General features: G+C 45.2%; 1 protein-coding gene across 2 annotated transcripts in view; it reads left to right on the top strand.

Annotated features, from left to right (window-relative positions):
• The window catches only part of LOC118393260 (GAS2-like protein 2B), a 46,631-nt gene that overhangs the window by 11,586 nt on the left and 12,427 nt on the right, over positions 1–22,618 (top strand). For both annotated transcript variants that reach the window (XM_035785776.2, XM_035785778.2), the window contains 2 exons: positions 7,469–7,576; positions 21,022–21,118. In XM_035785776.2, the coding sequence (XP_035641669.1) occupies positions 7,469–7,576; positions 21,022–21,118 (205 nt within the window). The remainder of the gene's footprint in view (positions 1–7,468; positions 7,577–21,021; positions 21,119–22,618) is intronic.

Here is a 22,618-nt window from a genome sequence, read left to right as displayed (position 1 = left end):
TTTAATGCGTATGCACATTCACATACTACACATATTCACATACTACAGGCATGCTTCAACTATATAGGGACACACACATTTGCCAGCCAGCATGCAGCCTCAAAGACAATAACAGCAGACCCTAGGAGCTCTGCCTCAGGTCTAAAAGGATGCTTTGTATGCTGCTCTCTCTCTCCCTCCATCTATCTCATTCTTTCAGACAAAATGTTTCATGTGTCTTCACCCTCAGACTCCAAGACTCAGTCATTCATTTAATAAATGCTCAACAACCCCCACAGCCCCCATCCCTTCCCCCACATACTTCCCTTGGGGATGATAAGGCAATGCTTTATTGGTGGCAGAGGAGATGAGAAGGAAGAGACTGCCAGTGTTGCCAACACTGTAAACTATGGCTGTCATCTCACAGTGAGATTGAATGATTGGCCCTGATGGTGTGGGTGTCGACACAGGAAGAGGAGCAGACACCAGGAGGGTGAGTGGGAGGCGGGGTGACGTGGGCTATATGTCTTCTGTGAACACTGTGCCCCATTAATCTTATGGTCCAATTCATGTATTCAGAAAACAGAGAGAAACACAATAACAGATAGTATGCCTGGAGTGTCTTTACTGTACACTCTGCTACAGCTGACTGATGGATTTTACACACAGGGATAGATGGTGTGTGTGTGTGTGAGAGAGAGAGGAAAAGTAGGTCATCATGGCTGGCAGTGACAGGCTCATGGGCTTTGCTAGGGGAGTATATCTCAGTGTTTCTGTTTGCATCGTCACACACACACTTATTGGGAGAGTTTTCTACATGAGATCAGTGCACGGACTAATTGGGCCCTAAATGTTTTAGCATTTTATGATTATTTTTTAGTCCAGCTGACTAATACAGAACAGACCTCTCTCTCTCTCGCCTCCGCTCTCCATCATGTGGCAGGAAATAGACCAATGGGCTGACTTCATAGATTGTTGTCAGTTCTATTTCATTATTGCAATGTCTAGCTAGGTTTACAGTGGAAACTGCTTGTGCACATGCTTAATGTCATGTGTGTTTTTGTTTGGGTGAGTAGTCTTGTTTTGTGCCTCCCCCCAGCTGAGCCCTGCCTGGAGTCCCAGGCGTAGACTGGCGGAATTAGGAATCACTGTCTATAGCCAGTCACTCATATAACATTGGCAGACCACAATTAGACTACAGACTGATGATAAAACAACAAGGCAACAGTAAACATGTTGTCCCCCACTAATGATACACACACATTTCAGTTCATTACTATATCTTCTGCCTTGGGCCAATCAGTGTAATTTTGTAAAAGCCGGATCTCTATGGCGAGACGCATCATTCACCCAGGTTTCGTCCAGTGCTGTCTGAGATATCATGCGTGACTAACGAAAGGACGGACGGACAGAGACCGATCCACAGTTCCCGCCTCGATTTCATCGTGGGGGACAATAAAGCACTCTTCCATCATGTGATATGGACGGAGATGAGGATTGTCTGGTGTCTCGTCATGGTGATCCGAACTGCTCACCAGCTCAAAAATCCTTCCTTTCATTTAATTTTGAACTGGAAATGACACGAACCCTGTTTCTGAAATCATCGGTTTCTCCTAAATTCAGATATGTCCTCTGCATGGCAATGTGATGTGTTAAAATGGAGGCAGTCCAATGTTATCACGGCTGGTTTACCTCCTCCCCCAACCCTTGTCAAATCTCTGAGTTGACACGTGTTTTTCATTTAGTCACACAGCACTAAGCAGAAGAGTGGTCATGTGGTCAAAAAATAGGTTTTCAGAAAACAACACTTCCTTTAAATTATAGGTGATGTCCCACATTTTTCCCCTTGAGCAAGGTTACTTATATGATTCGCCTTACTAAAATACAGAGTGGTTTATTGTTTCGAAAAGATAGCTCATTTTTGCGAAGGCTGCAGCATGAACAAAGAAGCGAAATAAATGTAATTATAACTGTACTTTTCATCTCTAAGTAACAGTGTTGCCATTCTATCCATAGTCCCAAAGTAAATGTTCTTGGTAGTAGTTCACATTCTCATTTATCTGGATAACCTGGAAGGTTGGTCCCTGTTCTCCCCATCCTCAGCTGGTCTGGCCTGTTGGTGTAGGATGCAGTAGGGAGTGTTCTTACAAGCACCCGCATGATCCATCCAACAATGCTGCTCCCCCCCCAGGTGTTGGTTCAACGGCACCCTTTCATCACCGTAAACCTGTCCTGAGTCACGCCTATTTCGGGCCTAGGAGAAAAAATGCTGGCTGAGTAGGCCAATCAAATTTTCTTTGTTTTGACCCACGACCGTTTGTCTTTTGAGACAAGGTGATTGAATAAGTTTTAGTGGTCTCTGCATCCAGTGTTTTTAGGATGTAGCCTAAATGAGAGGCTAAAGCAGTAATCCCCCCTGAAGTTCCAGATATGCTCCTCCATTCCAATCTACTCCCTGTGGCCTAGATTCAATTTCAAGAAGCTTCCATCGCTCATCTGATTGTATGGTTTGTGTTGGGACGTGTCCAGTCATTTCTAGAGATCCCCACCATGAAGCAGAGGCTGGGACACAGTCATCCCTTTATTGCTAAATCAGCTTAGCATATTGTGGCTAAGGGAACACAACTAAACAGATACAAAACTCTGCTATACCGTCATTTACTGGCTTTTCACAACCGTCATAACAATAACTGCTACATTCCAAAAATATTACATGAAGAGGGATCGTTGACAGAAACAAATCACTCACTCACCACCAATCCCATTTCCTCTGTGTCCCAATGAGGTACAGTGGTGTGTTCCTGGGGATTGGAAAAGCCTCACCCCTCACCTTATGTCCTCCATGGCCTACCCTCCGCTCTCCTCCGTCCCTATGTAGGACAGGAAGGAAGGTAATAAAGAGTTGATTACCTCAATCTCTGTTGGAGGCAGAGAATCAGAGACCACGAATATGGTGTGTGGACTCAATTATCAAAGGGAAAACAAAAAACATCCTGCAAATACACCCTGCTTCAAGGAAAACCCAGGAACACTAATTAATCTAAGTTTCACAACTCTGTCTCTCGTTGTTCATTGATCACAGCAGTGTTGTGTTTTCATACCATCCCTACAGATACAGCAGTGTTGTGTTTTCATACCATCCCTACAGATACAGCAGTGTTGTGTTTTCATACCATCCCTACAGATACAGCAGTGTTGTGTTTTCATACCATCCCTACAGATACAGCAGTGTTGTGTTTTCATACCATCCCTACAGATACAGCAGTGTTGTGTTTTCATACCATCCCTACAGATACAGCAGTGTTGTGTTTTCATACCATCCCTACAGATACAGCAGTGTTGTGTTTTCATACCATCCCTACAGATACAGCAGTGTTGTGTTTTCATACCATCCCTACAGATACAGCAGTGTTGTGTTTTCATACCATCCCTACAGATACAGCAGTGTTGTGTTTTCATACCATCCCTACAGATACAGCAGTGTTGTGTTTTCATACCATCCCTACAGATACAGCAGTGTTGTGTTTTCATACCATCCCTACAGATATAGCAGTGTTGTGTTTTCATACCATCCCTACAGATACAGCAGTGTTGTGTTTTCATACCATCCCTACAGATACAGCAGTGTTGTGTTTTCATACCATCCCTACAGATACAGCAGTGTTGTGTTTTCATACCATCCCTACAGATACAGCAGTGTTGTGTTTTCATACCATCCCTACAGATACAGCAGTGTTGTGTTTTCATACCATCGCTACAGATACAGCAGTGTTGTGTTTTCATACCATCCCTACAGATACAGCAGTGTTGTGTTTTCATACCATCCCTACAGATATAGCAGTGTTGTGTTTTCATACCATCCCTACAGATACAGCAGTGTTGTGTTTTCATACCATCCCTACAGATACAGCAGTGTTGTGTTTTCATACCATCGCTACAGATACAGCAGTGTTGTGTTTTCATACCATCGCTACAGATACAGCAGTGTTGTGTTTTCATACCATCCCTACAGATACAGCAGTGTTGTGTGTTTTCATACCATCCCTACAGATACAGCAGTGTTGTGTTTTCATACCATCCCTACAGATACAGCAGTGTTGTGTTTTCATACCATCCCTACAGATACAGCAGTGTTGTGTTTTCATACCATCCCTACAGATACAGCAGTGTTGTGTGTTTTCATACCATCCCTACAGATACAGCAGTGTTGTGTGTTTTCATACCATCCCTACAGATACAGCAGTGTTGTGTTTTCATACCATCCCTACAGATACAGCAGTGTTGTGTGTTTTCATACCATCCCTACAGATACAGCAGTGTTGTGTGTTTTCATGCCATCCCTACAGATACAGCAGTGTTGTGTTTTCATACCATCCCTACAGATACAGCAGTGTTGTGTTTTCATACCATCCCTACAGATACAGCAGTGTTGTGTTTTCATACCATCCCTACAGATACAGCAGTGTTGTGTTTTCATACCATCCCTACAGATACAGCAGTGTTGTGTGTTTTCATACCATCCCTACAGATACAGCAGTGTTGTGTGTTTTCATACCATCCCTACAGATACAGCAGTGTTGTGTGTTTTCATACCATCCCTACAGATACAGCAGTGTTGTGTGTTTTCATACCATCCCTACAGATACAGCAGTGTTTGTGTTTTCATACCATCCCTACAGATACAGCAGTGTTGTGTGTTTTCATACCATCCCTACAGATACAGCAGTGTTGTGTGTTTTCATACCATCCCTACAGATACAGCAGTGTTGTGTGTTTTCATACCATCCCTACAGATACAGCAGTGTTGTGTGTTTTCATACCATCCCTACAGATACAGCAGTGTTGTGTGTTTTCATACCATCCCTACAGATACAGCAGTGTTGTGTGTTTTCATACCATCCCTACAGATACAGCAGTGTTGTGTGTTTTCATACCATCCCTACAGATACAGCAGTGTTGTGTGTTTTCATACCATCCCTACAGATACAGCAGTGTTGTGTGTTTTCATACCATCCCTACAGATACAGCAGTGTTGTGTTTTCATACCATCCCTACAGATACAGCAGTGTTGTGTTTTCATACCATCCCTACAGATACAGCAGTGTTGTGTTTTCATACCATCCCTACAGATACAGCAGTGTTGTGTTTTCATACCATCCCTACAGATATAGCAGTGTTGTGTTTTCATACCATCCCTACAGATACATGTGAACATTCTCCAGCTGATGTTGAGATGATTACAGTAAATTCCTTCCTAGTTTAGTTAAGGGTGTACTGTGAGACTATCTGAATCTAACTGCAGATGTAGGGCCTTGGTTCTTTCTCTGCCTCTCTCTCACACACACACGTCACAGCTCTTCGGCATGTTCCCCATGTGACCGACACCCATCCATAATTCATCCCCTAGCTCTCTCTCACAGCGCTCCAGTTCCACATGCTTCCTGCGTGACCTCGCGTTTTCCCTCCCCTAGCACTGTTCCACATCAGTGTTTTAGTCTCACGCTCTTGTGTCTGTTTGAATGATTCTCCGAGCTTGTTGTGTTGTACAAGGTTCGTTTTTTGTCTAAGACACAGCAGTCACCAAAATGTGATTTCGGATGATGCAATTAGATTCCACAACAATTATTTGAAATAGTTAACGGATATTTAAACAAACAAAGCTCAATGGTGTCATTGATTGGAATGTCTCAGACCATGTGTCGTTGAGGGATCTTTTTGTAACCGGGTTGATATTTTCACTGTATATTTACAACCCTCAACTCTATGACCTCCTCTGGAGGAAAACTTATGACCTCAGCCCAAAGGGGTTGTGGGAGGTGTCTTCTGGGGCTGGAAGGAGAGACAGCTGAAAGGCTGTACCAAAGAAAGAAAAAAGAAAACAAACGGTCTGTTAAAAAAAGGCAGGATAAGGCTGTTTGTGTCTGTAACCAGGGGGATATTTCCATTAACTCACTGGCTGGGGTTTTTCCAAACAGGGTTTGTCCACATAGTGAAAGAACGACTGAGAGACTAAAAGGAGACTTGGAGAGCAAGCAGAGCAGAAAAGGGCAGTGAAAGAAATAAATGACAGACCGAGAAAGACTCTGTGAGAGACAGGAGGGACGATAGAAAGAGATGAGACACTGATAGACTAGCAGATGGAGAAGGAGAGAGTGGGAGAAAGAAAACAGGAAACAGAATACAGTAGAGAGAGAGAGAAGGCAGTGGGAGGCTAATGATTTAGTATGTAGTCCTGGGGAGACAGGTGAGACAGAGTTCTTAACACTGATTCCACCCTCACTTTAATTAGTAGGGGGAATAAAGACAGCTATTTTAGGAAAATAACAAAGGTCCCTCCCTAATCTCTTGAATAAGCCATAATCTGGAAAATGAGCCAGTCATAACCCGCAACACTGATGCTGCATCTAGCTAATATACTATATATGGATGGTATACTGTCTTCTTCAATGGATACCTGGCTAGGTATCATTTCATCTATGTTGATCTAATTAAATTATCTTCATCTGATTTATTTTCTTAGTGTGGTTAATTCCTTGAGCGACTACTGAGAGCCTTTCCCTTGTTTCTCTAATGTGTTTAGACTGGACATGTGCTCCTGTCTATACAGTACATATGGAGTACAGCAGTCCCTGTTTATTTGTCCTTGCTCAACTCGCCTCTCTTTGTCCTCTGTGATGTTGTCGGTCTCTCTCCTCACCGTCTCTCGGTCCACAAGTGTGCACACGCCTTTGTTTGAGAGAGCTGCCAAGAATAACATCAAAGTTGGCCAATCCTGGTCGAGAGAGAGAGCCCTTCAAATGCAGGCCTCTCTCGCCCCCACCCTAGAGTTCTGTCTGACTCCACTTTGCTTAATAAGCACCCCAACCACATACAGCACAGTACCAGAGCCGTCTCTCTCTCTCATCCCAAAACATCACTGGAACCACAGGCTCATTTACGTCATCCCTTTGACTTTAGTTAGAGCCTCACCTTATTGCCCATCAAAGCACTGCTCTGTGGTCAGGAGGTCCCTTCAGCAGTGTGTGTGGGTTGTAATGTGAACTCTTTTCATTTTTATTTAGCTTTATATGTATTCCTTGATGACATTTTATACTGCAGCAACGACCTGGACTAAGTGTTCCAGGCAGCTTATGCAATAATTGGCGAGGGAGGGGAGGGGCCCTCCATTACTCAGGTACTGAGGGACCTCTGCTCTGCTGAAAGCTGAGACACACATAGACAAACAGGGCTAGCCATGTCTCACACTAATGTAATAATGTCACTGTGCTGTTGACACACACACAACTCAGGACCAGAGGGGATTTGGTCATGATCATGGATATGAGTAAGCATGATCTCATAGGAAGAGTTGAAATGAAGAATAAGGAAGGTTGAACAGAGACTGAACAGTTTGTGCTTCTTGTTGTTCCTTTCTGTAGCTGTGTGAATATGGAGTGTCATGTTTCATTGGCTGTGGGTGCTAAACAGGCCTGTGTTGTCTCTTCTCCAGGTGCGGGAGATCCTGGGCCGTTGCTCCTGCCCCGCCCAGTTCCCAATGACCAAGGTGTCTGAGGGGAAGTACAAAGTGGGAGACTCCAGCGCTCTGATTTTCATACGGGTATGAACTGACCATTAACCTTTACCCCATCTACTTATCCAGACTATAAGAGTCAGCAACCATCCTTAGGTCAAGTGTGTGTGTGTGTGTATAATATATTTATGAGGGATCCCCATTAGCTGCTGCTAAGGCAAGATTAAGGGAATTACATCACAAAACAATTAAAATAGTGTATTTGGAAAGTATTCAGACCCCTTGAGTTTTTCCACATTTTGTTCCGTTACAGCCTTATTCTAAAATTGATTCAAAATAAATAAATCCTCAATCTACACACAATACCCCAAAATTACAAAGCAAAAACAGGTTTAGAAATGTTTGCAAATGTATAAAAAAAAGGAAATCACATTTACATAAGTATTCAGACCCTTTACTCAGTACTTTGTTGAAGCACCTTGTGCAGTGATTACAGCCTTGAGTCTTCTTGGGTAAGACGCTACAAGCTTGGCACACCTGTATTTGGGGAGTTTCTCCCATTCTTCTCTGCAGATCCTCTCAAGCTCTTGTCAGGTTGGATGGGGAGAGTTGCTGCACAGCTATTTTCAGGTCTCTCCAGAGATGTTCGATGGGGTTCAAGTTCAGGCTCTGGCTGGGACACAAGGACATTCAGAGACTTGTTCCAAAGCCACTCTTGTGGTGTCTTGGCTGTGTGCTTAAGGTCATTGTCCTGTTGGAAGGTGAACCTTAGGACCTCAGACTGGGGCGGAGTGCTCTGGAGCAGATTTTCATCAAGGATCTCTCTCTGTACTTTGCTCCGGACTAGTCTCCCTGCAACTGAAAAACATCCCCACAGCATGATGCTGCCACCACCATACTTCATTGTCGGGATGATGCCAGGTTTCCTCCAGGTGTGATGCTTGGCATTCAGGTCATCATACAAGAGAATCTTGTTTCTCATGGTCAGAGTCCTTTAGGTGCCTTTTAGCAAATTCCAAGTGGGCTGTCATGTGCCTTTTACTGAGGATTGGCTTCCGCCTGGCCACTGTAATTATAATCAAGGCCTGATTGGTGGGGTGCTGCAGAGATGGGTGCCCTTTTGGAAGGTTGTCCCATCTCCACAGAGGAACTCTGGAGCTCTGTCAGAGTGACCATCGGTTCTTGGTCACCTCCCTGACCAAGGCCCTTCTCCCCCCATTTGCTCAGTTTGGTTGGGCGGACAGTTCTAGGAAGAGTCTATGTGGTTCCAAACTTCTTCCATTTAAGAATGTGTTCATGGGGACCTTCAATGCTGCAGAAAGGTGGTGTTGGTACCCTTCCCCAGATCTGTGCCTCGACACAATCCTGTCTCGGTGCTCTACGGACAATTCCTTCGACCGGATTTCTTCTCTTACATCTGCAAGCAGTCTTAACATCAGACAGGACGGCATTGTCTCCCTCAATCCATGCAAGGTCTATAATGCTGTAGGTTTCAGGAGTTTCAGGCTGCCTACCACTCTATCCCAACATACATCATCCAGGAGGATCGTCTTGATGGGGCTGTCCATATCGGCAGACTGTGATATGGCCATTTCTTGAAGAGACTCCTTCCCCTCCAGGAGACTGTCAAACATGACAACACCCCCCTAATCTATGGTTTTGACATGACTTGGGAGCCAGTCCCACCAACTACAGAGCCAGGCCCAGCCAATCAGAATTTGTTTTTCCCCACAAAAGGGCTTTAATACAGAAACACTCCTCAGTTTCATCAGCTGTCCAGGTGGCTGGTCTCGGATGATCCCGCAGGTGAAGAAGCCGGATGTCGAGGTCCTGGGTTGGTGTGGTTACACATGGTCTGCGGTTGTGCACATAGACTCTGTAGTGGTACATGCACCTCTCTATGATTTGCTTGACCTTCACTTGAACTTTGTTGAACTCTGCCTCCAGCAAATGAGTAGATAAAGTATGTCTGGTTGAAGGGGTTTATGCTGGGCAAAGAACTTTCAGAAATCTCTTCCAATACACATTGCCTGTGAGCACCAGACGTGAACCAGTTACATACACAGCTCGAGCAATCAGCATTTCTTTGACTACGTTCCTCCATTGAGTCAACAAACACTTCTGATTCCAGGAGGACCAATAAGCTGTTGCTATCGATAAGGTGTCTGATTCATCATTTTCACCTTGAATAGAAGTAGAGGGACTTTTCTCAGAGGTTGTGTAACGAGTTGCCTCCTCTTCTTCCGAAGAAGAGAGGCGAAACGGATCAGAGGACCAATACGCGGCGTGGTAATTTTCCATGGTACTTTTTAATGATATAAGGTACACATGAACAAACTAACAAAACAAAAAATGTGAAAACTCAAATTACAGTCCTATCTGGTGCACACACAGAGACAGGAAACAATCACCCACAAACACACAGTGAAACCCACGCCACCTAAGTATGATTCTCAATCAGAGACAACTACTGACACCTGCCTCTGATTGAGAACCATACTAGGCCGAAACATAGAAATTCCCAAAACCTAGACAAACAAACATAGACTGCCCACCCAACTCACGCCCTGACCATACTAACTAAACACAAAACACAGAAAATAAAGGTCAGAACGTGACAGTACCCCCCCCCAAAGGTGCGGACTCCCGGCCGCAAAACCTTGACCTATAGGGGAGGGTCTGGGTGGGCGTCTGTCCGCGGTGGCGGTTCTGGCGCGGGACGCGGACCCCACTTCACCCTTGTCTTTGTCCGCCTCATTTTCCGCCTCCGTGGCTTTCTCACCATGGCAACCCCTCTCAATGACCCCACTGGACAGAGGGGCAGCTCGGGACAGAGGGGCAGGGGCTCTGGACAGAGGGACAGGGGCTCTGGACAGAGGGACAGGGGCTCTGGACAGAGGGACAGGGGCTCTGGCGCCTCTGGGCTGAGGGGCTCTGGCGCCTCTGGGCTGAGGGGCTCTGGCGCCTCTGGGCTGAGGGGCTCTGGCGCCTCTGGGCTGAGGGGCTCTGGCGCCTCTGGGCTGAGGGGCTCCGGCAGCGGCGCCGGACAGGCGGGACGCTCCGGCAGCGGCGCCGGACAGGCGGGACGCTCCGGCAGCGGCGCCGGACAGGCGGGAGGCTCCGGCAGCGGCGCCGGACAGGCGGGAGGCTCCGGCAGCGGCGCCGGACAGGCGGGAGGCTCCGGCAGCGGCGCCGGACAGGCGGGAGGCCCGGCAGCGGCGCCGGACAGGCGGGAGGCCCGGCAGCGGCGCCGGACAGGCGGGAGGCTCCGGCAGCGGCGCCGGACAGGCGGGAGGCTCCGGCAGCAGCGCCGGACAGGCGGGAGGCTCCGGCAGCAGCGCCGGACAGGCGGGAGGCTCCGGCAGCGGCGCCGGACAGGCGGGAGCACCTGCAGAGAGGAGACAGAGAGACAGCCTGGTGCGTGGAGCTGCTACAGGAGGCAGCGGCGCCGGACAGGCGGGAAGCTCCAGCAGCGGCGCCGGACAGGCGGGAGGCTCCGGCAGCGGCGCCGGACAGGCGGGAGGCTCCGGCAGCGGCGCCGGACAGGCGGGAGGCTCCGGCAGCGGCGCCGGACAGGCGGGAGGCTCCCGGACAGGCGGGAGGCTCCGGCAGCGGCGCCGGACAGGCGGGAGGCTCCGGCAGCAGCGCCGGACAGGCGGGAGGCTCCGGCAGCGGCGCCGGACAGGCGAGAGGCTCCGGCAGCGGCGCCGGACAGGCGGGAGCACCTGCAGGGAGGAGACTGAGAGACAGCCTGGTGCGTGGGGCTGCCACAGGAACTACCAGGCTGGGGAGACTTTCAGGAGGCTTGGTGTTAGGAGGAGCCTGAAAGACCGGGCTGTGGGGAGCACTGGAGCTCTGGTGCGCAACCTTGGCACCACTTCCCCAGGCTGGACAACTACTCGAGCCCGGACCCTCAAAAGTGCAGGCACAGGTTGAACCGGGCTGTGGGTAAGCACGGGAGATCTAGTGCTTACTACACGCACCTCTCCCCTAGGCTCCACTCCCACAGTTGCCCGGTACGAGCGGAGCGCAGGCAGAGGACGCACTGCACCCTCCCAGCGCCCGGAGACACAGCACGCAGAGCCGGCGCAGGATAACCTGGACCCAGACTGCGCACCGGCGACCAGACCCGCTGAGCAGGCACCATACGCCCTGGCTCAATGCCCACACTCGCATGGCACTCTCGGGGGGCTGCCCTATAGCGCACCGGGCTATGGACACGCACTGGCGACACCGTGCGCTCAACCGCATAACACGGTGCCTGACCAGTAATGCGCTGCTCATAATAAGCACGAGGAGTGAGCTCAGGTCTGCTACCTGGCTTAGTACCACCCCTCGTGTGCCCCCCAAAAAAAAAAAAATTTGGGGCTGCCTCTCGTACCTGTCGCACTGCCGTGCTGGCTCCTCATATTGCCGCCGATCAGCTTTCGCTGCCTCCAGCTCTGCTTTGGGGCTGCGATTTTCCCCAGCCCGTGCCCAGGGTCCCTCTTCGTTCCATATCTGCTTCCATGTCCAGGAGTCCTGTGATGGTGGCCTCTGTTGTTGATGCTGCTGCTGCTGTCGTCGCTGTCCTTTACCACGCCGCTTGGTCCGATTGTGGTGGGTGATTCTGTAACGAGTTGCCTCCTCTTCTTCCGAAGAAGAGAGGCGAAACGGATCAGAGGACCAATACGCGGCGTGGTAATTTTCCATGGTACTTTTTAATGATATAAGGTACACATGAACAAACTAACAAAACAAGAAAATGTGAAAACTCAAATTACAGTCCTATCTGGTGCACACACAGAGACAGGAAACAATCACCCACAAACACACAGTGAAACCCAGGCTACCTAAGTATGATTCCCAATCAGAGACAACTACTGACACCTGCCTCTGATTGAGAACCATACTAGGCCGAAACATAGAAATTCCCAAAACCTAGACAAACAAACATAGACTGCCCACCCAACTCACGCCCTGACCATACTAACTAAACACAAAACACAGAAAATAAAGGTCAGAACGTGACAGGTTGTTTGTTGTGAGCTCTGAGGTAACTTTATGCACTTGGCCAGATGATTCTGCATCAAAGTTGCATTCTTAAAATACAGTATTTGCAAATGTACCCAGCTTTTCCTTCTACATTAGCTGCAGTGAAATGTCTCCACACATCTTTCCTGTAAAGATTAGAAATAAGTTTTAAAAAATAATTCCAGGTACAGATAAATAGTTAGATGAAACAACTCCTTTGTAAGATACATGTTTTAAAATGAAACAGGTGAATTAACACTCCTCAGTAAGCAGACTCAAGCAAGCTAAAACCTACATGGTAGCAAAAACTAACTAGCATAAATTGTTAACAAGTTAGGAATGATTTAAACACACTTTGCTGTAGGCTACTATTTTCTAGTTTATGAACACCAAGGCAGACACACAGTGAATTTATACTGAACAAAAATATTAACCCAACATGCAACAATTTCAAAAGTTTTACTGAGTTACAGTTCATAAGGAAATCAGTCAATTGAAATACATTCATTAGGCCCTAATCTATGGTTTTGACATGACTTGGGAGCCAGTCCCACCAACTACAGAGCCAGGCCCAGCCAATCAGAATTTGTTTTTCCCCACAAAAGGGCTTTAATACAGAAACACTCCTCAGTTTCATCAGCTGTCCAGGTGGCTGGTCTCGGATGATCCCGCAGGTGAAGAAGCCGGATGTCGAGGTCCTGGGTTGGTGTGGTTACACGTGGTCTGCGGTTGTGCACATAGACTCTGTAGTGGTACATGCATATAGCCAAATTATCGTTACTTATTGTGTATTTATTCCTCAAGTCATTTGTTCTACTATTTAAAAATTCTCAGCATTGTTGGGAAGTAAGTAAGTTCCGGCTAGTAAGTAAGCATTTCACTGTTAGTCTACACCTGTTGTTTACGCAGCATGTGACAAATAGAATTGGATTAGATTTGATATTGATTTCAACATGTGAATACCTCACAAACACAAGTAGTGATGCAGTCAGTCAATCGCTCTCCTCTAAGGTTGGGGGAGATTGACATGCATGTTATTGACGCTAGCTCTCCATGTACATTTAAGGGCCAGCCGTCCTGCTCTCTTCTGGGCCAACTGTCATTTTCCCATGTTCCTCTCTGTGGCTCTTGAACATATGACTGGGCAGTAGTACAGATGTGACAAAACTAGGGCCTGCAGGACATTTGTTTATAGTAACGTCAAGAAAGCAGAGTAACATTTTATTACAGACAGACATCTTCCCATCTAGCCACCGTTTCATCAACATGTTTTGTACCATGACAGTTTACAATCTATGGTTACACCAAGCAGTTTAGTCTGCTCCACTTGCTCAATTTCCACATTTAATGACAATATTTTACAGTTTAGTGAATGATTTGTCCCAAATGCAATGCTTTTAGTTTTAGAAATATTTAGGATGAGCTTATTACTTGCCACTGATTCTAAAACTGACTGCAGCTCTATGTTAAGTCTTTCAGTGACTTGCTGTGATAGCCGACGTGATTATGTTTAGTAATGTGTAGGCCAGTGACAAAAAAACTCAATTTAATCAATTTTAAATTCAGGCTGTAACAAGTCGAGGGGTATGAATACTTTCTGAAAGCCCTGTGCAAAGACATCAATAGGATATTACTCAGTACCAGTTAAGCTTGCAAAATTCTGGGAACATTCAATTAATTCAATGGTTTTCCAGAAACCTGATTCTGGAAACCGCCAACTGGGATTTTGGGAAAACCAGGGAATTCACCACAGCTGCCCTCGGGTATGCCTGACTAGCTGGATTATGTTGAGAGGCTTCCATTAAAGAACACCATCTGTGATCAGTTAGACCGGTAAATCTCGATCCACGACATAGCAGAGGATATAAAGCCAACACACATGTTTTTATCAGCAGCATACTATGATCAATAATGTCAAAAGCTGCATGGCAGTCTAAAACAGCACCCACAATCTCCTAGATTTTTCTGCCAATCAGTCATTTTTACAAGTACCGTACATGTTGAGTGCCCTTCCCTATAAGCATGCAGTTCTGAATTTGTTTACTGCGAAATAGCATTGAATCTGGCCAAACATTTTTTTTCCAAAGGTTTACTAAGGGTTGGCACCAGGCTGATTGTTTGAGACAGTAAAGGGTTCTTTGTTATTCTTAAGTATTGAAATTACTTTTGCTTCCCTACAGGCCTGTGTGTGTGTGGATGTTAATGTGCATGTTGGCATGAGTATGTCTAAACACATTTTTCTAAGAGTGCAGGTTTATTTGTCTGACCCCATAGGATAACCCTTTTTGGTTCCAGGTAGAACCCTATTTTGAAAGGGTTCTACCTGGAACCCAAACGTGTTCTCCTATGGGAACAGCTGCAGAACCCTTCTGGTTCTAGATCAGTAGCGGTTGGTGGGAGGAGCTATAGGATGATGGGCTCATTGTACTGTCTACAATGGAATAAATGGAACGGTATCAAACATATGGAAACCACGTTTGACTCCTTTCCATAAGTGCTTTCCAGCCATTACAATGAGAACATCCTCCTATAGCTCCTCCCACCAGCCTCCACTGCTCTAGATAACACTTTTCCCTAGGAGTGCTTGGATGCATTAGTAAACTATGGATTGAACAGGTCAACCATAGTATTGAAGTTACACCTTTACACAGTCCAAGAGTTCATAGGTTGTGTGTTTTTCACAGCTCATGGATATGGTTTTGGATTGCTCTAAAATGATAACTTAGATTGGGTTACAGTTTAAAATGGAACAGTTAATATTTTTTGCACAGATGCAAATATTATGGCCTGGAGCAATTTCCTTTTGACTGTCAAATGTTCATATGCTGTTTTCATGGCTGGTTACACTATTACAATGGGGGCATGTAGCAAAACATGTTGCTGCAAGGAAAACCAAAATGGAGTCAAACAAACAAAACATCCGGATGATATGATTAAAGTCCCCCAAACTACAGTGATTTAACTCCACAGTCCACTCTGCATATTGTTTACAATCTCCACTGATCTGACCTATTCCCAATGGTATGCTCTGCCTCTTAGTACCTCCCTACAGGCTGACCCAGACCTCCCTTCTCCCAAACAAGCTGGTCCAGCAAGACACAAATAGAACTTTGGGTCATTTCCTGTGCAGGCCCTTATCTGGCCTGCTCGGCTGCTTGTTTCTGCAGGGCTGTGTGCCTCAGTCTGGGGCTCTGGGCCCTGCCTGGTGTCACCACTGCAACTCTCTCGCCCCCTGCCATCAAAAAGGCAGTCTGCCTGATCGATTCAGTTTCACTTACCTCCCATGTACCTCCGCCCAATTAATGGACTCAACAGATGCCATTCCAAATCGTATGTATTTCCAAGATGTCTGCCTTACTGCCTAAGGCTGTCGATATTTTCACTGTTGTATTTGGAAGCTTAGACTTGCCCATAGTTTAAAATGGAGTGCCGTGTTTTGGGCAATGAGAGGCTTTGAAGCCACCGGTCGCCCATATTGGCACTCCACAGAAAACAGTCCTCCATGGAAATGAATGGAGTTCTACAGTATTTCATTCAAATGTTAAGGACAAAATTACATGTATTTACATTTATTTATATGTTTAGTTCACATAAGACAATGCAAAATTATGCATTAATGTGTCTATAATAGAATAAAACTTGGCAAAAACAAAATGTAAACATTGATAAATGAATGAATTTCTATGGCTTCCAAAATATTTTTAACCTCTGGCGCAGGCGTTCCGCTAGCGACCCACCTCGACGACATCCGGTGAAATTGCAGAGCTCCAAATTCAAAATACAGAAATACTCATAAAAGATACGTGTTATACATCGGCTTAAATACGAACTTCTTGTTAATCCAGCTGCTGTGTCAGATTTCAAAAAGGCTTTATGGCGAAAGTATACCATGCGATTATCTGAGGACAGCGCCCCGCTTACAAAAGCATACAAATATTTAAGCCAAGTAGGAGTCACGAAAGTCAGAAATAGCGATAAAATTAAATCACTTACCTTTGATGATCTTCATATGGTTGCAGTCACAAGTCTCCCTGTTACACAATAAATGTTTGTTTTGTTTGACAAAGTTCCTCTTTATGTCCCAAAAATTATTGTTGGCGCGTTTTGTTCAGTAATCCATTGGCTCAATGGAGGTCACAACATGCAGACGAATACATCCGAATAGTACCAATAAAGTTCGTTGAAACATGTCAAACGATGTTTATAATTAATCCTCAGGTTGTCTATTGTCTAAATAATCAATAATATTTCAACTGGACAATAGCGTAGTCAATAGAAAGGAAAAAGAATGAAGGGCGGGCAATCGGTCATGCATGCAAACAAGCTCTGCTTCATTCTACGGTCCACTTAGACAATGGTCTGATTCTTCTTCATTTTTCAGAAAACAAGCCTGAAACAATGTCTAAAGACTGACTTCTAGTGGAAGCCATAGGAACTGCAATCTTGGTTCCTATCCCAATACATCCTGTATTGGCATTCAATTAAAAACTACACACATCAAAAATATCCCACTTCCTGGATGGATTTTCCTCAGGTTTTTGCCTGCCATATCAGTTCTGTTATGTTATACTCAGACATTTTAACAGTTTTGGAAACTTGTGTTTTCTATCCAAATGATGTGCATATCCTAGCTTCTGGGCCTGAGTAACAGGCGGTTTACTTTGGGCACGCTTCTAATCCAGATGTCAAAGCCATAACAAGTTTTAAAGGGTGGGGGAGCAACACGCTCTCACAGTCATGTCAGAATTAGACATTCATTCTCAAACAAATTATGAAGTTGTTCCAAACATCAAATTTAAGTGTTTAAGTTCAGGCATCATCTCAGGATTGTTAAGGTTTGGCAATAACGCCAAAATCTCTGTGCCAAGATGGTGTGGTGGCTTCAAAACACCCCGTCAGTCAAAAATAAACACAGCATGGACTGTTGGTCACATGTTTATGAAATAATAAAAATTAAAAATTCCATATGCACTGTTACATACCTCTTGGAGGAGGGAACGTAACACCCTGCTACACTGAACTCCCCGTGGAGTGAAAGAGGTATGTGACTGTAGGTGCGGGTAAGGATGATAGAGGCAGAGAAAATGACCATTTATAGGGAATTTATTATACCTTCACACGGTAATTTGGGGAGAAGGGGCTGGACAGAACCAAAGCAAAGTTAGTTAAAGTTAAGAGCCCCCTCTCCTACCTTAACTACCCACTACTTTTCTTAATGCCACCTGGCGCGCTAACCAAAATACAGGGGGTGGTCCACCCAAGTCTTACCTAGTGTGCATAGACAGAGTACTTACTACGGGTATATGTATGCCCGCAGGCCGCTTGCCTAAACACTCCCAAGGTGCCTTCCCCTTCGGAACAAAAACAGAATAATTACTAACCTAAAGTGAACAATTTCAATAGTCAAAAACAGTCTTTGTGACATAAACATACCTCTGCAGGACCAGCTACAAAATATTTTACAGCAAATTATACAGATACACAACATACAAAGAAGCTCTCCCTACCTCAAAGGAATCCTGGCTTTTCAAGCTGCAGAAGGAGTTTGTAATTGCAGACAGCTGTATTCCCTGACGAGAGGGCGGGGTCAGAGCTCCAATCTGCAATGGGGCCGACCAATCAGCTGCTTTGGACTTCAGGTAGCCCTTTCCTGAAATACACACATTCAAACACATACAAACCCAAAACAACACAGAAACTAGGGAACGTAACATGCACAAAAAGCTTAATTCTCTCAAATGTGCGCAAATTTGTTTACATCCCTGTTAGTGAGCATTTCTCCTTTGCCAAAATAATCCATCCACCTGAAAGGTATGGCATACCAAGAAGCTGATTAAACAGCATGATCATTACACAGGTGCATCTTGTGCTGGGGACAATAAAAGCCAACTAAAATGTGCAGTTTTGTCACACAACACAGTAGATGTCTTAAGTTTTGGCATGATGACTGCAAGAATGTCAACCAGAACTGTTGCCAGATAATTAAATGTTAATTTCTCTACCATAAGCTGCCTCGAACATAGTTTTTGAGAATTTGGAAGTACTTCCAGCCTGCCTCACAACCGCAGACCATGGGTAACCACGCCAGCCCAGGACCTCCACATCCGGCTTCTTCACCTGTGGGATCGCTGAGAAGTATTTCTGTCTATAATAATAAAGCCCTTTTGTGGTGAAAAACTCATTCTGATTGGGTGGGCCTGGCTCCTCAGTGGGTGGGCTTGACTGCCAAGTAGGTGGGCCTATGCCCTCCATAGATTAAGGCCTAATTCATTTATTTCAATTGACTGATTTCCTTATATGAACTTTAACTCAGTAAAATCATTGAAATTGTTGCATTTATATTTTTGTTCAGTATATAAATCATTGGTTACACCTCAGTGAGACGTTTCTGTTAAGTTTCTTAAAGCTTGTATGACTGACTTTGTTTGGCTTTATGGTATGTAGTGGAGTGCCTGTTTCAGAAATATCTTACTTGTGCAGTATGTTAAACCTAAGTGTAATGGCTGTTTTGGAGGCAGGTAATGTTAAAGTGTTATCTCGAGTGCAGTGGCTGCGTTAGAATCATTAAAGTGTTCAAATTCAAAGTGTAGTGGATTTTAAAGCAGGTAAAGTGTTAAACTCAAGTGTAGTAGTGCCAGTGTGTTTGAAGCTTGCCTTTAGATTGTGTGTAGGGGAGCAGTTTCACTGTCAGATTAACCCCCCTCAGCACCGTCTCCGCCCTCTCTTACTGAGGAGGACAGTGATTATGCATATCCCCCAGCAGCCACTAGTTCAGCCTAGCCAACACACTTCACTATTCATCTGCAGGGAGGAAGCTAGCCTGCTGGCAGCCACCATCAAGCCAACAGGCCCCATTCAGCTGCCAAAGCCTCACAATAAGCTCAGGCGAGAGGAGAGAGGGAGGAAGTGAGTGGAAAAAAGGGGAATAAATAAATGGAGAAGAGCGAATGGGGCAGACCCGCCCAGGGAGGTCACCCCTGTACAATGGAGGGGTGCTTTGAGTTGTGGTACAGCGTCAGACGAGCCATGAGCTTAAAACTCCAATCCTAAATTGGGAGGGATTTGTTTTACTCCGCCCCCATTGCAATTACAAGTAATCTCTGTTCCCCATTGCCATAGAAACAGGAGTTGTTTCTCTAGAGTTGTGGAGAGTGGGATATCCCCACATCACTGATGGATTGGTTCAAAGATGGCTGCTGAGGCAGACAACTGGAGCATCACTGGTCCAGGGAATAAACTCATCCTTATCATGGTCCTCACAGTTGGTCTATGTCAGGCAGTGGACCAGCTATAGACAATAGGACAGAAATAGAGAATTAGCTGTTTACCATCACATGGGAATGGCTATGAATAAGACAAACCATCTCAGGACAGACAGTATAGTAAGTAGTAGTAGAGTAGCAGCAGTACCATAGATAGAAAAGAAGAAGTAAGACAGAGGAGGACAGCTGTTTTGCAGATAGACATTATGTTGGCGGTGGTGGGCACGTTGAAGAGCAACAGAGGACGTGGTGGAGCAGCTGTCCTGTGGGTAGTGTCCTGTCCTGAGTTTGGGAAGCCATGTGTGGCCATGTGATTTGGTGCAGCCTGGCTCACTGCCAGCTCCAGCTCACACACCGATGCACCCTCGTGTCCTGGCCTGGCCGCAGAGACACGGCCACAGCCCCTAAATGAAACATGTGGCTGGCAGCAGTGGTTACACAACCCAGAGAGGAGGCAGGCCGGCGTGGCTGCATCCACGGGACCATCACATCAGGCTAAATATACAGCCTCCCTCTCTGCTGTGAGGAACACGTCTGCCTGTAGGGGAGAGAGAGATAGAGACACTCTCTTCATACTTTGGGCTTCTTTGCCTCAATGTGCAGAGCTCTCCTCTCTTTTCCTATCCCCCATTCTTCTCTCTCTCACCCTCCTCTCGTCTCTAATAGCTGAAATCGTAGCAGAGAGGAGGGGAAGGATGAGATGTCACTCCCCCACTCTGAAAGCATGGGGAAGCCAGCTGACGGGAAGAGAGGAGAGAAAAGGAGAGTGTCTTTCATAGCAGTGTGCCTCTTATTTTCCTCTCTCCTTTTAATTGTGTTGGCATGGTGATGAACAGTGGTCATAATGGCAGCAGCTGGGGGTCATGTGGAAGGGGGAGGAGGCATTGGCACGAGCAGGAGTGCATCTGATGGGAGTGTTACCTAACTTTGGGGACAGGGACTCAGGACCAAGTGCTCAGCATGCTGCCCCACTTGTAGGATTTACATATCTATTGACTTGATCTGCGGTCTGTGTGGTATCGCACCATGTCACTGGCTTTAAACATCACTTTGGTTTTTTAAACAGTGTGTGTGCTTTTGTGTGTATGTGTGTGCCCGAGTGGTTGTGTATGTGCGCTTAGTTGTGTGTTTGTACGTGTGTGTGCACTAAGCTTCATAGTATCAACTCTCTCTCTCTAGTCTTCATTATGAGAGTGCATATGTGAATGAATGCTATGTTTGTCAGTGTTGTAACCTTGTCTCTCTCTCTCTCCTCAGGTCCTACGTACTCATGTGATGGTGCGTGTGGGCGGGGGATGGGACACATTAGAACACTATCTGGACAAGCATGACCCCTGCCGCTGTGCCGCCTTCGGTGAGGTCACCCCTTCCCAAACAACCATCCATTTACACTTTATAGTCACTGAGTTGTATTGTATTATATTGTACTCTATTGCATCTCATTCTCAGTCTGTATGGGGCTCACAATTGGTTTACATTGTATCCATTTGAGCAGGTTATGTGATATAACTCAGGTCAGGAGTGGTACACAAGCTTACACTGTAAGGTTTATGCAACCCGGGGATTATGAGATTGGTTCCTTTGACATAACTACAGTACATTCACACACACAGTCTTCATAGTGTTACCATAGTGTTATCATATTTCTACCATAGTGTTACCATATTTCTACCATAGTGCTCCCATAGTGTTATCATATTTCTACCATAGTGTTACCACAGTGTTATCATATTTCTATCATAGTGCTCCCATAGTGTTACCACAGTGTTATCATATTTCTACCATAGTACTCCCATAGTGTTATCATATTTCTACCATAGTGTTACCATAGTGTTATCACATTTCTACCATAGTGTTACCATAGTGTTACCATAGTGTTATCATATTTCTACCATAGTGCTCCCATAGTGTTACCATAGTGTTATCATATTTCTACCATAGTGCTCCCATAGTGTTATCATATTTCTACCATAGTGTTATCATATTTCTACCATAGTGCTCCCATAGTGTTATCATATTTCTACCATAGTGTTATCATATTTCTACCATAGTGTTATCATATTTCTACCATAGGGCTCCCATAGTGTTATCATATTTTTACCATAGTGTTATCATATTTCTACCATAGTGCTACCATATTTCTACCATAGTGTTATCATATTTCTACCATAGTGCTCCCATAGTGTTATCATATTTCTACCATAGTGTTACCACAGTGTTATCATATTTCTACCATAGTGCTCCCATAGTGTTATCATATTTCTACCATAGTGTTACCACAGTGTTATCATATTTCTACCATATTTCTACCATAGTGTTATCATATTTCTACCATAGTGCTCCCATAGGGTTACCATAGTGTTATCATATTTCTACCATAGTGTTATCATATTTCTACCATAGTGCTCCCATAGTGTTATCATATTTCTACCATAGTGTTATCATATTTCTACCATAGTACTCCCATAGTGTTATCATATTTCTACCATAGTGTTATCAGATTTCTACCATAGTGCTCCCATAGTGTTACCACAGTGTTATCGTATTTCTACCATAGTGTTACCATAGTGATATCACAGTGTTATTATATTCCTACTATAGTGTTACTATAGTGCTACCATAGTGTTATCATATTTCTACCATAGTGCTACCATAGTGTTACCATAGTGCTACTATAGTGTTACCATAGTGTTAATATTGTGCTGCCATAGTGTTATCATAGTGCTAACATGGTTTTACCATAGTGTTACTTACCATAGTGCTACTATATTGTTACTATAGTGCTACCATAGTGTTACCATAGTGCTAACATGGTTTTACCATAGTGCTACTATAATGTTACTATAGTGCTACC

The sequence above is a fragment of the Oncorhynchus keta genome, chromosome 14 (assembly GCF_023373465.1).
Source record: "Oncorhynchus keta strain PuntledgeMale-10-30-2019 chromosome 14, Oket_V2, whole genome shotgun sequence".
Taxonomy (NCBI): Eukaryota; Metazoa; Chordata; class Actinopteri; order Salmoniformes; family Salmonidae; genus Oncorhynchus; species Oncorhynchus keta.
The sequence above is the reverse complement of the archived record's forward strand: the minus strand, read 5'-3'. Positions and strand labels throughout refer to the sequence as shown.